Below are 13,439 nucleotides of genomic sequence, written 5' to 3'. Positions count from 1 at the left end.
TTCGCGGAAATGTATATTTTTTCACTCAGTAGTTTTATACAGGTACGGACAAAAAGTTATTACTCTTCAAAACAGTTAAAATACGTGTAGGTGGCGCCCTCTACAAATAGTCATATTGACATCAAAATCAAATTTCTCATGTCAAAAAACTCCGAGACACCAATTTTCATCCAAATATTTATGTTACCTCACAAAATATTTGGAAAAAATCGAAATAAAAATGAAAATTCTACACCCTGTATCTTCGAAACTAAGCATTTTAGGACATACATTTATACGAACTTTTTTACATATTTTTATCTGCAGAATACGCTGCCGAAGTTTCCGGAATACAATTCGAACCACCCTGTATACATTTTTTGGTGTTTTGATAATTTTATTTTTTTTTAGAGGAAGAGAGAAATAAATACACACTTTTAAATGGGTTTTTATTAAAAAAGTAAAAAAAAACTTAATGTAATACTTGAACTCAAATTAAACGTGTCTATCTAACACCAGACATGGGCGTGTCTACATCCGTCCTTTGAAGGTATTTACGTAACAGCTCCGTGGTTCTGTTCGTATTATACATGGCCAAAAATGTCTGTAGAGACACTGGCGCTTTTTTCTTAATTATTTGAAAGCCTGTAACGTATCTGTAGAAGTCTGCGAAGTCCCTAGGCACATACTGTTCCACCAAATTGCTCTCGTTCACAAATTCCTCCACCTCTCGCAAATCCTCCCTTCTACTGAACTCCACGTGTTCCGGTAAGCGTATCATCTCTGTTCCACTTAGAGGTTGGTCCGAAGAATGTTTCCTCTTTGAGAACGGAAGAGAGTGTTTAAATTGATCGGGATCCAGACCGGTAGTTTTTAATAATTCGTCGTCTTGAAGTGATAGGTTGCTGATGAACAGCTCTACTTGAGTGTCATCGAAATAACGGATAAACATGTGGTTGTCCCGTATATAACATAGTTTACCGTGAGGAGCTATTCTAGGTGGACTGCCCGGTGCTTGTGGACGATCCATAGACTTCCTTCGCTCCGTACCCGCTTCACGAGGGTACGATGCCATTCTAGGCGAAGTGGGGTTTTTATACTGACCATATGTGTTCGAAGATTTGAACTTTTGCACATAAGTGGGAGATGTTACAGCTTTGTCTGCTTTAGACTGTATTGTATCGGGAAATACGAATCCTGAACCATTTCCTACAGGGGAAATAGGTTCAATTTGAGGGGAGTAAATGGCCTTATCGGGTGATCTTTGCGGTGACGGAGCAAATCCTAACTTGATTGGTTGTATCTTTGAGGATTCGGATATCAACGTATTTGATTTTTTTCCCAATTGTTTGCATTGAGCTTCATTCGGAATTGAAGACGATAGGGAGTATTTTATACCATTCGCATTGGGTTGAATACTGCTAGTTACTTGTGGGGTTATAGTTGTACCTTGTGCCAAAATGGGGAGTAGAGGTGGCAGCGTTGGACATTTCGGTATGTGTGCGTCGTTTTGAACTGGTTTGGTTTTTGGTTCCTGGGGATGTGTTTCTGTAATTCAGAAATAAAAATAAAAATTTTGAAATTAAATTATTTTATTATTTGACGACAAAAATTTCATAAATATTTTAAAACTGATTTTCTTGCTGATTGTTTATAATTTAAAGATGTACACTTTATATTTAAAAATAAAAGTACTCATATGGTAGGCCTGTAAATAACAGTTGGTTTAAGCATAAGTTTGAGCATTACTGAACTAATAATTTACACTTTAATAAGTTCCTATAATATACGCGCTCATTTTGATCACTCGGTATATATAGTCTGGATCATATACCGGCTAGTGCATCGTCGTTGGAAACAGGAAATTCCATGCAAATTTTAAACTATCCAAATATTGACTCTTTTATTAATTTTACAGCTAAATCGCAAATAGGTTTTTAAAGGTCTATGTATACTGAATACGCATGCCAAATTTGGACAATTTTGAACTAGCCGATTTTAAGTAATTTAAGAAAAACTGCATCTATTTTTGAATTAAATCTTTTTGATTTTTTGCATGCAATACCATCCTCTGTTTTTATTTGCGCTAATAATTAATATTGTTAAATCAATTTATTGGCCCTTTAACACAGCTATCTTATTTCGCAAAAAATCGCCAAAATACTGCTAAATTGTAATCCACATAAAGACCACATCCAGTACAGATTGTTCTGGCGTTATACTTGAGGGGAGTAAAATCAATCTGATACCCCAGATTGAATCTGGATACTCCAGATTAAATGAACTATTGGATTAAAACACATTTCAAACAAAAGCAAATATGGAAGGATTACTAGATTTCTGGTTTAAGATTATCTAAATTAGACAGTGGATTTAGATTATCTATCTCAAACGTATGTAAGTTATACAGGGTGTTTCAAAAAACATGTGCTTTCGTAGGAAGATTCCTCACGTAAAAATAAAAGTTATTTTTTAGATCAACATAGGTGCGATTCTGCTTTGTTTCGTAGCTACAGGATGTTAAAATCTGATTATTTTTTCGATTTATTATAATTTTCTGCCAAATGCTTTTTTTAGCGTTTCGAATGATATTTTGATGCTAAAAGTTATTATAACTGCGACATATTTTAAAGCTAAAAAAAGTGTCGATATATTCACCAGGGACGTGCATATCGTTTATCACTGGAATATTTTTTTTCTAAAAAAGGATGTACGCCACTGACTGTTTTTTCTCTTGTTAGCGAAATAGTGTAAGCAGTTTAATGCCGATTAAAAGTTGTGTCTTGATATTTTGTCGATTTCGATGAGATAAACGCAATTTTATTAATTTGCCTTGATCCAAGTCTAATAGCAACCTTTAAAAAATGTTAATAGCATTAATTTGCGGAAGATTTAAATAAATACTCATTGATGCCTCATCAAAAAATATGAACCTTAAATACCGTAATTTTTTTTATTTGAAATTGCTATAGGTGGGTCTAATCGCAATAATAACTAATAGTAATGATATTTATTAATAAATAACGTAAAATGCCTATAATTTATTAATTTTATTTTTATTTTTATTTTATTAATTGTGATTAATAAAGACTGTAGCTAGACTGACCCTGTAGCTACGAATCAAAGCAGAATTGGACCTATGTCGATATGAAAAGTAAATCTTATTTTTACGTGAGGAAAATCCCATCGCTACAAGGGGTGGCACGTGTTTTTTAAACACCCTGTATTGTAATGACCTTACCTTCATCACTATCCATAATCTCTATTGTACTCTCTTGCTTAATCGGTCTTTTCAATATACCCATTTGAGTCAAGAATTTGCTCTTCAGGTTCTCATCTTTCTTTAGTTTTTCCATCCACACTAAAAATTCTGTATTGTTCTCATCCTGACCCTTTTCTTTGCCATTTGTAAACTCTATTTCCGGGCTTGAACTAATTCGATCGCCGGTGGTTCTCAATATGGTGGTTATTGAAGGTGAATTCTTTAGAGGTTTGTTAGTTGTTTCTTTCGTTATTTCCATGGAATTATCTTCCACAATTACGGCGGGTCGTTTTGGTAATGGAGGTAAGGTTATTGGAATCACTTCCGGTGATTGAGATAGGCGCTGAGGTTCCATGTGATTAGAAACTTGAGATTTTTTTTCGTTGTTATTTTCGGTCATGCGTATAGATATTTCTTCACGGGAATGGTGAATTTTCTTCGCCTGAAAAAAGAAAAGCGTTTTTTAAATTACTTTCATTTTATTACACTAATTATATTGTCTTTATTATTATTGTTGAAATTTTACGCGGCGCGGCGTATCGACTTGCATGTACAGGGTGGCGCCTCTCATACGCCGCAGAAGCTCCAAGGAGAACGGTAGTTTATATCGAAATAAAATTTTGGCAGCATATGTAGGTTAACTGAAAGCATTTTATAAAAATATATAGAGTTATACAGGGTGTCCCCAAAAAAAGTTACACATCAAAGTTTTGTTTTTTCTAATGGAACACCCTATATATTAATTGATTTTCTGATTCTAGGAAAAAAATAAAGGTGAGTTTTATTAAAGAAGCATATACCCAAAATCTAAGAATTTTGAGATATTTTACATTTTGTGAAAACGAAAAGTAAATTTTAAATTTCGATAACAGCTACCTAAATTTTAGTTGACTATGTATAGCCTGATATTTAAGTACAGTAAACATTGTATGTTAAACCAAATTGAAATTTGACCCGAAAAGTTATACAGGGTGAGACAAAATTAATATGGAACATTAGTCACTTTTAAAAGCAAGTTACTCCTTTATTTTAAATGGAACACCCAGTATATTTTTTCGGCGTTCAATGGAGAATTTATATATCTTCAAAATATTATTAAGGTTGCCTACCCCTCAGACAAAGATTGTCCTAGATATTTTAATTTGTATGATTTTGCGTCAGTGGATCTTTATTGTTTGAAAAAATCTAGGGGGCTCTGTGATATACCTTTTGTTAATTTAAGAAAAATTAACGATTGTAGTGTAAAATACTCAACGGTAATAAAAAGATACACGCTTAAAACATATTTTAATTATTACAGAATTAAAACTAGATATAAAACTATAATTATGTGACAAAAATTAGCTAAAATGAAATCAAATACTCAAAATGCTTCCTTTCCTGTTAACTGCATAAAATAATTGTCTTTCCAAGAGGATCTTTTCATTTTAAAAAGCGTATGTGTAGTTCTACCTCGAAAAGCAGCTACAATAATTTCTCTCATGTTGTCGACAATAGTTGGTCGAGTTTTGTAAACACTGTCTTTAACATATCCCCATAAAAAACAGACTAGATAAAATCAGGAGCATTTAATATTCTATTAATTGGTGAATGCACACCTGCATTCGATAACTAATGGAATCATATCATTTCTCTCTGATGTAGGATAAGTTTGCATTTTCGGCAAATTTCTGAGAATTTTTTTTGTTTTAACTGACATAAAATGATAACTAGTTGTTAAAGTTGGACTAATTAGACAGCTATGTTGAAGCAACGTCAGACATATCACAGCCACCTAGATTTTATCAAATAATAAGGATTTACTCAGATCAAATTATGTAAATGAAAATATCTAGGAACATATTTGTTTGAAGGGTAGGCAACCTTAATAGTATTTTGAAGAGACATGAATTCTCCATTGAATATCGGAATAATATACTGAGTGTTCCATTTAAAATAAAAGAGTAACATGCTTTTAAAGGTGGCCAATGTTCAATATTAATTTTGTCTCACCCTGTATAACTTTTTGGATTAAGTTTTAATTTAATTTAAAGTACAATGGTTAATTTAACTACATATTAGGCTATACCGGGTAAATTCCAATTTAGGTAGCTTTTATTGTAATTTTAAAATTGTTCTTTATTTCTAGAAAATGTTAAATATGTCAAAAACCTTACATTTTAGTTATATACTTCTCTTATAAAACTCGCCTTTATTTTTCTCCCAGAATCCAAAAATCAATTAATATATAGGGTGTTCCATTACAAAAAACACAACTTTGATATGTAACTTTTTTTGGGGACACCCTGTAGAACTCTCTATATTTTTAAAAAGTGCTCTGAATTAACCTACATATGCTCACAAAATTTCATTTCAATACAAACTGTCGTTCTCCTTAGAGCCTCCGCGGCGTATGAGAGGCGCCACCCTGTATAGGAAGCCATTATTAAGAGTCTATTACGTTGTATTGTTCGGGTTGCTCTCAGGGGTCGGGTAAAGCGGGTGTGCGGCCGAAGGAAAAACTATATTTCAGAAATCTGCCCAAGGCTTAGCCCAATCCTGTCGTGTTAAACCACGCCCAAAATTCCAAACACACGTGCTTTGATTAAGGTTTACAGAGCTTCAGCATTTGCCATAAAATAGCGAGTAATTTGTTACAAAAACATATAAATTATATATCACTGTAATCACAAAACTTCAATCTATTTCCATATTGTAACTGAATTTTAAATTGTCTTTATTTTCGAGAAAATTTAATCCAAACATAAGGAATATTTTGTTGATGTTTGACCATCAAGATCTTAAAAATGAAGAAGTTATCTAAAAATGTGCTACAATACGGATATAGCATAATCCTTTATCTTTAATTTACTTAGACTCTTAAGTAAGAAATAAACTAAGAGGAGAGTGCAACTCCCTAAATACTAGCCAGGGTTACTATGTTAATGAAATAGCTGATGGAGTAAAATTCTCTGCACTTTTCTCTCAGGCCATTGAAGAGGCTTCCATAATGTTCTGGATGTCAATGCTGGGCTAACAAAAGCTATTCAGATGATTGTCATGCATAAAGGTTTGGTGCATTTGAACTGATATTATAAATCCCGACCCCAGCGCTCGCTGCGGCCGGAATCTGAACCTCTTGACTGCCTGTATTTTACAGTATGTCATGGCGTCCTGGTTACTGTTGATCATGTTGATAGTATTGAAATAATACTATATTTCCAACCAAACAATATCAACAATTAAGAAATAGACTATGGCCAAAATGTTATAGTCTATTCCTTTTATGGTTGATATGTGAGAGCATATGACCAAAAGACGTTTTGTTGTGTACAATGTGATATCCCATCACCGACAAGTTTTCGTCTTCATTTAGAACTTTCTGAATTTTATCGAGAGTTGGTATTTCCTTGTTTAAGTAAAAGGCGTGCACATGTCTCCTTATTATGCTCCTAGAACAGTCATCAATAACAATGGCTTCCTCCCCGTACATGTTTTGGGCTCACAAACAGTTCCACTTTTTCTTTGTTTCAGAACTCTATAAATCGTAGCTTCACCAACTCTCGTAATATTTGGACATTTCGTAACTACATTTCTCACAGTAGCCGAGGGATCTTGATGCGCAAAGAGATCATGAACAATTAAAAGTATAGTTTTCGCTCTTAAATCAAGAATACCTTTTATCTTGCTTGGAATAAATATCTCCATGTTTGCAAATCAACACCGCGAGGTAGACACATAATATACAGAATGCTCGTAATTTTTCACAGGTATATACAGGGTGAGTCTTAAATAAGTGCAATATTTTTAGGGGTGGTATATTTCGACCCCAGAAACACGATTATGTGGCCTTTTCGCGATTTTTTTTTAATTTTCAATTTTTTAAAATTTTTTTGGATTTTTTTAGTTCTAAATTAAAACACATTATCTCTTAATAACATATAGGTAGTAGATTAAGTTTACAAGAGAGAAAATCCAGAAAAGAAGTTCTCAAAATTTAAGCAAAAAATTTTTTTTTGGAAATTTTCAAAGTAAAATAACTCGGTTATTTTAGATTTATTTCAAAAACGGTAGAGAGAAAATATGTTTCTTTTATCGAGATCTACCAGCCCTGAAAATATTTGCACTTATTTAAGACTCACCCTATAAACCTATAAATGTATTTTTACAGGTATAAATTGGCGGGGTTCATAACCATAAAGTGATCAGGTAGCTATTATACTACAGAACGATCAGCCAATGTAATAAAGAGCAAACAATTTTTTTTGCTGCAATCTATTCTGGGACGAGTCTTTTTGGCAAGAGACTTTTTTACGTAGAAAACGGCGCAAATCTTCAAAGCAGCTAAAAATATGTAGGTGGCGCCCTCTACAAGTAGAAGTCAGATTGACATCGAAATCTAATTTCTCATGTCAAAAAACACCCAGACACCAATTTTTATCCAAATATCGATTACTGCTCAGAAATTATTTAGAAAATTTCGAAATAAAAATGAAACTTCTACACTCTGTATCTCTGAAACAAAACATTTAGGACATACATTTATAAGAACGTTTTTACTTATTTATTTATAAGAACGTTTTTACTTATTTTTATCTGCAGAATATGCTGATAAAATTTCCCGAACACAATTCGGACCAACGGTATATGGTTGGAGTTATGGTGAATGTACTGCTCCAGTGTGTCTGGTCTGTATACTCGTACATTCAATAAAAAAAGTTTCTACTCTCATGGTGAAATTGATACTGCAATATTCTTTCAACTCATTTTTCATCGAGTTCATTCTTCTTCCAAATTATAAATGTTTCATTAACGTATCGTAACCAAAGTGTAGTGATTTTGCTGAAATATTTATTGTCCAGTATGTGTTATTATTCTTTATAAACGGAATAAAAAAATGATACTACTATCTGTCATACATCAAAGCAAAAAAAAAGATCAACATTTTATTATTCAATTAATTATCCGAATCATCTATAGGTTCAACTTTCAAATAATCATATAACTAACACTGTCCGACGAAAGAATATCAAGTTAGTGACAATTGATTTATAAAGTAAATTGTTTTTTTTTACATAGTCTCAAAATCGTATATACTCCCGCCAGACAGACTATAGCTGAAATTTTTTAATATACACATACCTGTGGACTTAGAGGGTTGCTATTTGGTAAACTATGCTTAGTAGGTCCAGTGCCTTTTCTAGATATCATTCCAGGATGCACACTGATAGGCAACGTGTATCCATTGGATATATGCTGTTGTAGTTTTTGGTAGAATACGTCAGGGTAATCTGGAGAAGTTCGTTCGATTGGTGCAGGTGGCGAGTACATTGCTGGCTGTAATCTCTCAATTATGGGACTGACGAGAGTGGATTGATCCCAAGTAATGTCTTCTTTTCTGGATCCCGCCTGCGGATTGGACATCGTTCTTTTTATCATATGTCTGTGATGTTTCTTCTCAGATCGATGCGATTTACTTCTAGGCCTGTTTAACAGCTGGTCAACAGGTGTCGAAAACTGCACATGAGGGGGCAATTTTTGATAGGCTTGAAGGGGATATGGATTATACGGATACGCTGCGTCGTATTGTCTTTCTTTCTCCAAACCGAAATCGTGAGATGCTGAAAAAAATTCTTATACAGTGTGGTGTAACCAAGATAAGGTGGAAGATTGAGTTTAAATTGTGACGAATTCCGAAAGTCTTTTTCTTGCAAACGGTCAGTTTTTAAAAAGAGTTGTAGATCTTTTAGTAATCGAAATTTTGTACAATATCCTTAAAATCTTTCCCTAGAAGATGCAAGACCTTGTCGTTGGTGGGATTCCAGGGGGGATGACCAGCTGATCATCCCCTCTGGCACTTTAGCTAGGTTTAAGGAGCATCTCGCTGTGTTGTCTCTGGTTGTAGTGTCGTAGTCAGAGACATATAACGATGCCGGACGGGACTACCCTACCCGTCATACCAGGCACCCTCTACGGTTTGTGGTCATGTCACATGGGCAGAGGGTGCGGGTGGTATTGGATTAACCGGCCAGACCAAGAGGAGACAACCTCATCAAAAAACTAAATCCTACGACGCGACGCGCGACTGTGGAGCTAGGTTAAAGGGATGCATGGCTAGATAGAAGACTAGCCTTTACTGGTCTCAACCTTCGGGGCACCAGGTGGCAACCCATTATTTTTACCCTTTACTTCTACATGCGGGGCTCTGTAAAACTGGACCGAGAGGCAGCTAACACTTGCGCTAGACCTGCCTCCACGAGTGGCATACAAGCTATCACCCCCTCTAGTAAGGGTCGGGTGCCTACCTCTAGAGTCAACAGGCTACACAAGTTACTGTTTCCTCTACCCGGCCTGAGTCGAAGATACTTCCGACTGCTTCGCGAAGGACTTGTTTCAGAGAAAGCAAAAACGAAAGCTCCTAAAAGAAGAGGGGAGTAAAGGAACCATCAAAGAGGCAGGCGCATCTCCACCAAAAGGCAAGAGAGAGTGCGAGTACCTCTCACTTCTGCTCGGGCAAGGAGAGAAAAAGACAAGGTGAAAAACCGCCCAAGACCGGGAGGCAAGTTTGCCAGAACCACTACCAACTTTGCCAGAACTCCAATGTAAGGACATCGAGTTGGCGAGTCATCAACTCGAGGAAGGAGGGCCATGGTCAGGTCCTCGCAATAGGAATTGACCTCAAATCCAAGGAGCCAGTTGAGAAAGAGAGATTATTAGATTATCTAGAGTTCTATTATAGATTCGAGACAACACCGGTATCCAGTCCAAGGAGAGACCAAGTTAAAGAGGTGGAGAAAACGGGGACAGATCCACCAGCCTCCACCTCACGGGTGGTACCTCAGTTGGAGACACGCTCCTCGACTGTGACGGTCACGGAGGGTTAAACTCCAACCATGAAAGGGTGTACAGCCTTGGTAGGAGATGTCCGCTTCTCGGAGGATGAACATTTGTTGTCAGAGGAGAATGGGAAATACCCTACCCCCCTACAACAGGGAGATCCCCATGTATGATGAGTTATAACTTAAGAAAGGGGGACAATATATTTTTAAGATCGCGGTGATTAACCCCCCCTCCTCTCATTCTACATTTTACCATTAAAATTAAAAGGGATGGAAATTCAAGAAAAAATCGAGTTAAAATTAATCATTTGCAAGAACTAGATTTTTCAAATTGTCATTAGATACAATTATCCATCTCGTCTTAGTTTCCCCACTCTGTATAATATGTTGTAAGTATTCTAATTTGTTTATCAAGTTAAAAAATATTACTGATTCATAAATATCAATATGCTTTATGTTTTTATAGTGCAAGCTTTTAGATATTTGCAAACCCATCACACCCGTTATGGGAACCATAACATAATATAACCCCTATCATGTAATTATATCCCGTTATAATAAATTCCGTTATCAAAAAAAGAAAAATATATTCAGAGATTCAGTGGTAACAGTTCAAAAGTAAAATATATTAATCCCAAATAAAATTTTAATGTGTATGACTATTCTGGTAAATACCATTTTGATTTTTTTGTTATTTGTCACTGCTATTAGTAGGCCGTGACGGATCATATGATTCATAAATATACAGGGTGTTCCATTTGAAAAAACATAACTTTAGTTCATATTTTCAAAAATATTTTTTTCGTAGAAAAACGCCACTGTATTTTACGTAAAAAGTTCTACAAGAATCAGTTTTCAGCTTCTCGACATGATTCATAATAACCGAGAACGGGGACCGTCCCAAAATTGCAAAATTTTCAAAAAGACCCTGTAGCTCAGAAACGAAAAGGGCGAAGAAAATTTTGTTTACAGCATCTTCCGTTTGACAAAAAACTGGGACAGATGTGTGCAAACTGCATCCTCCTATCTTTACTAATAACCAAGATACCGTATGATTTCAACCAAAATGGAACATCCTGTATATCATATGTATATGAAATAAAGTAGAACTGAACCACTAAAGGCCAACATTTCAGAATTTATATCCTAATATTAAATTTTATATCCAACTTACCAACATTAGGAAGGTCCATCGAAGGCGTCACCAAGTTCAACTCTTTATTTCGAAAAACTACATCTTCCAAGGTCGACATCAACCTCTGAGCTTCCGTTTTTAAATTCTGAGGAACGTTATCGTCGTCTATAATCATTCTCAACTGCGTCGTAATGGAATCGACATGTTTTAAGAGCTCGTTTGGAACTGGTAAGGTCATGTACGACCTGATTCCACTCAACATGGAAATGATCCGGTTGACTTGATCGATTTGTTGATAAGTCGGGCTGTGCGGATGAATCGGCGGACTGAGATGACCAAGTGATACAGGCAGGACACGAACTCCAATGTCATTCGATTGATTATGTTGAATCGATCCTGATTCGCTCTTGTGAGATTGCGAAATGTTAACTATCGAGGGAGAAATCGACGATTTCTGTATAGGTGAAGAGGGATGGCTTTGAAATCTGCACAAAAAAGGTTTAAAATTGATATGTATGTCAGGTCTATAGCATTTTGGTAGATATATTTCATATCAATTAAACTTTTAGTTACGTAATCGAGTGCGCGATTTTTAAACTCATTGTTGCCAACCATGAACACATTCGGTGCCGTGCTGCCTAACTGGAATTTAAATTTCGCGCTGGGTAGCTCTGCTGTAAAAAATGTCAAGTTGCCGCATTTATTTATTTATTTCCTGACACTGCCATTCGTTTTGACACTTTAGTTTTGTATTACGAGTTTTTGGTTTCAATAAATAGTGTTGTAATATTTTAAGCTTGAAAATGTTTACTAGCAGACCTTGCAGTCGAACATTGATCTTTTTAGAACCTCTTTTAGTGCGAAGTGTACAAGATAGTTTAACAGCTGTAAAAAACTCATCGCAAATTTATTAGAAAACATTTAAACATTTTGAACGGGAAAGCGATAGACATGGCCCTTTATGTCCCTTAAGTGCTGTTAAGAAGGTTAGTTTTATTGATGTAAATAATAACGGTTAATATATTTATATATCGTATATATTTATATACCTTGTATACCGAACGGCTCTAGTATGGCAAGCTGTACCTTGCTACTCCCAAGGCGTTGAACGCTATATACGGGAGCTATTATTATTATTATTATATATTTATAATTAATTTGTTTTTGTTTCCCAAAATACTTTGATTAAAAGAAAATATATAAAAGTGGACAACGCTGTGCCGGTCAAGCTTAATCACGTGACTAAAAGTTTATTTGGTATGAACTGTATATTTGGGGTCGCACCACTCTGGCACTTTGTGCCATTGTATCAGTTTTTTAATCGCGGTGCGATCCCTTTAGACACATATTTATTAATACTAATATTATTCTCTAAAACTTAATGGGGTCTAATAAAGAAATTTGAATTTGAATTTGTATATTAATAATCCAACATAACGCCGCTGGCGCTAAAATAGACTTTTGATGAAAGTGCCAGACTATGAATTATGAAATAAAATATCTTTTTGCCTAACCTAACCTAACTGACATTATCCTTAATGTTGGAATCCCACTTCGTCAGGCGTATCACTAACTGATATCAAGTATGAACTTAACTTGACATTTATTTGAACAGATTTATTATTATACCGGGTGCGTCTCAAAAGTGTTTCACCGGAAATTACTACAACTTTTGATTTTTAAATAGCACCCTCGGTATTTTTTTACTTTATTCGATAGAAAATGACATTCTGAATAGAATGTCATATCATATGTCAATTTTTTACATTCTCGCTTAATAAAAAATTGTATTTTCAAATTCAATCTAGAGTGCCATGGCTATGTTAAAAACGGAAATTCTTCATCAAGGAACCTTGGAAAAATAGATTTGATGGTCTAATGTTTTTAGTATCTTGTCCTGGCCAGTTAGAAAATGCTCAAATCGTATTTTTAAGCATATCTCAATTTTTTCAAATGGAACGAGGGTGGCTCATTAGCATATTTGGAAAAAGCATTTTTTTACGAATAATTTGATACCACACATTTGGTATTTCAAGTCAAATTTTCGTTACGAACCGCAAGTTATAATTTCAAATAAACCATATGCGAAAATGTCAAAAGTTGACATATGATATGTCATTCTATTCAGAGTGACATTTTCTATCGAATAAAGTAAAAAAATCCCGGAGGTGCCATTTAAAAATCAAAAGTTGTAGTCATTTCCGGTTAAACCGGAAGTGACCGAAAACAATTGAATGCGTCAATC

General features: G+C 34.9%; 1 protein-coding gene across 1 annotated transcript in view; it reads right to left on the bottom strand.

The window, feature by feature from the left end:
- Positions 1–415: 415 nt before the first annotated feature.
- The window catches only part of LOC115879069, a 39,627-nt gene continuing 26,603 nt past the window's right edge, over positions 416–13,439 (bottom strand). The window contains exons 7-10 of the mRNA XM_030895713.1: positions 11,234–11,679; positions 8,363–8,841; positions 3,221–3,683; positions 416–1,527 (exon numbers count right to left, since the gene is read on the bottom strand). Of these exons, the coding sequence (XP_030751573.1) occupies positions 485–1,527; positions 3,221–3,683; positions 8,363–8,841; positions 11,234–11,679 (2,431 nt within the window). The 3' untranslated portion in view covers positions 416–484. The remainder of the gene's footprint in view (positions 1,528–3,220; positions 3,684–8,362; positions 8,842–11,233; positions 11,680–13,439) is intronic.

Source organism: Sitophilus oryzae, unplaced genomic scaffold (assembly GCF_002938485.1).
Source record: "Sitophilus oryzae breed Bouriz unplaced genomic scaffold, Soryzae_2.0 scaffold_1576_pilon_pilon, whole genome shotgun sequence".
NCBI classification, from domain to species: Eukaryota; Metazoa; Arthropoda; class Insecta; order Coleoptera; family Curculionidae; genus Sitophilus; species Sitophilus oryzae.
Note: the sequence above shows the minus strand (reverse complement) of the source record. Positions and strands in the feature narration are given on the sequence as shown.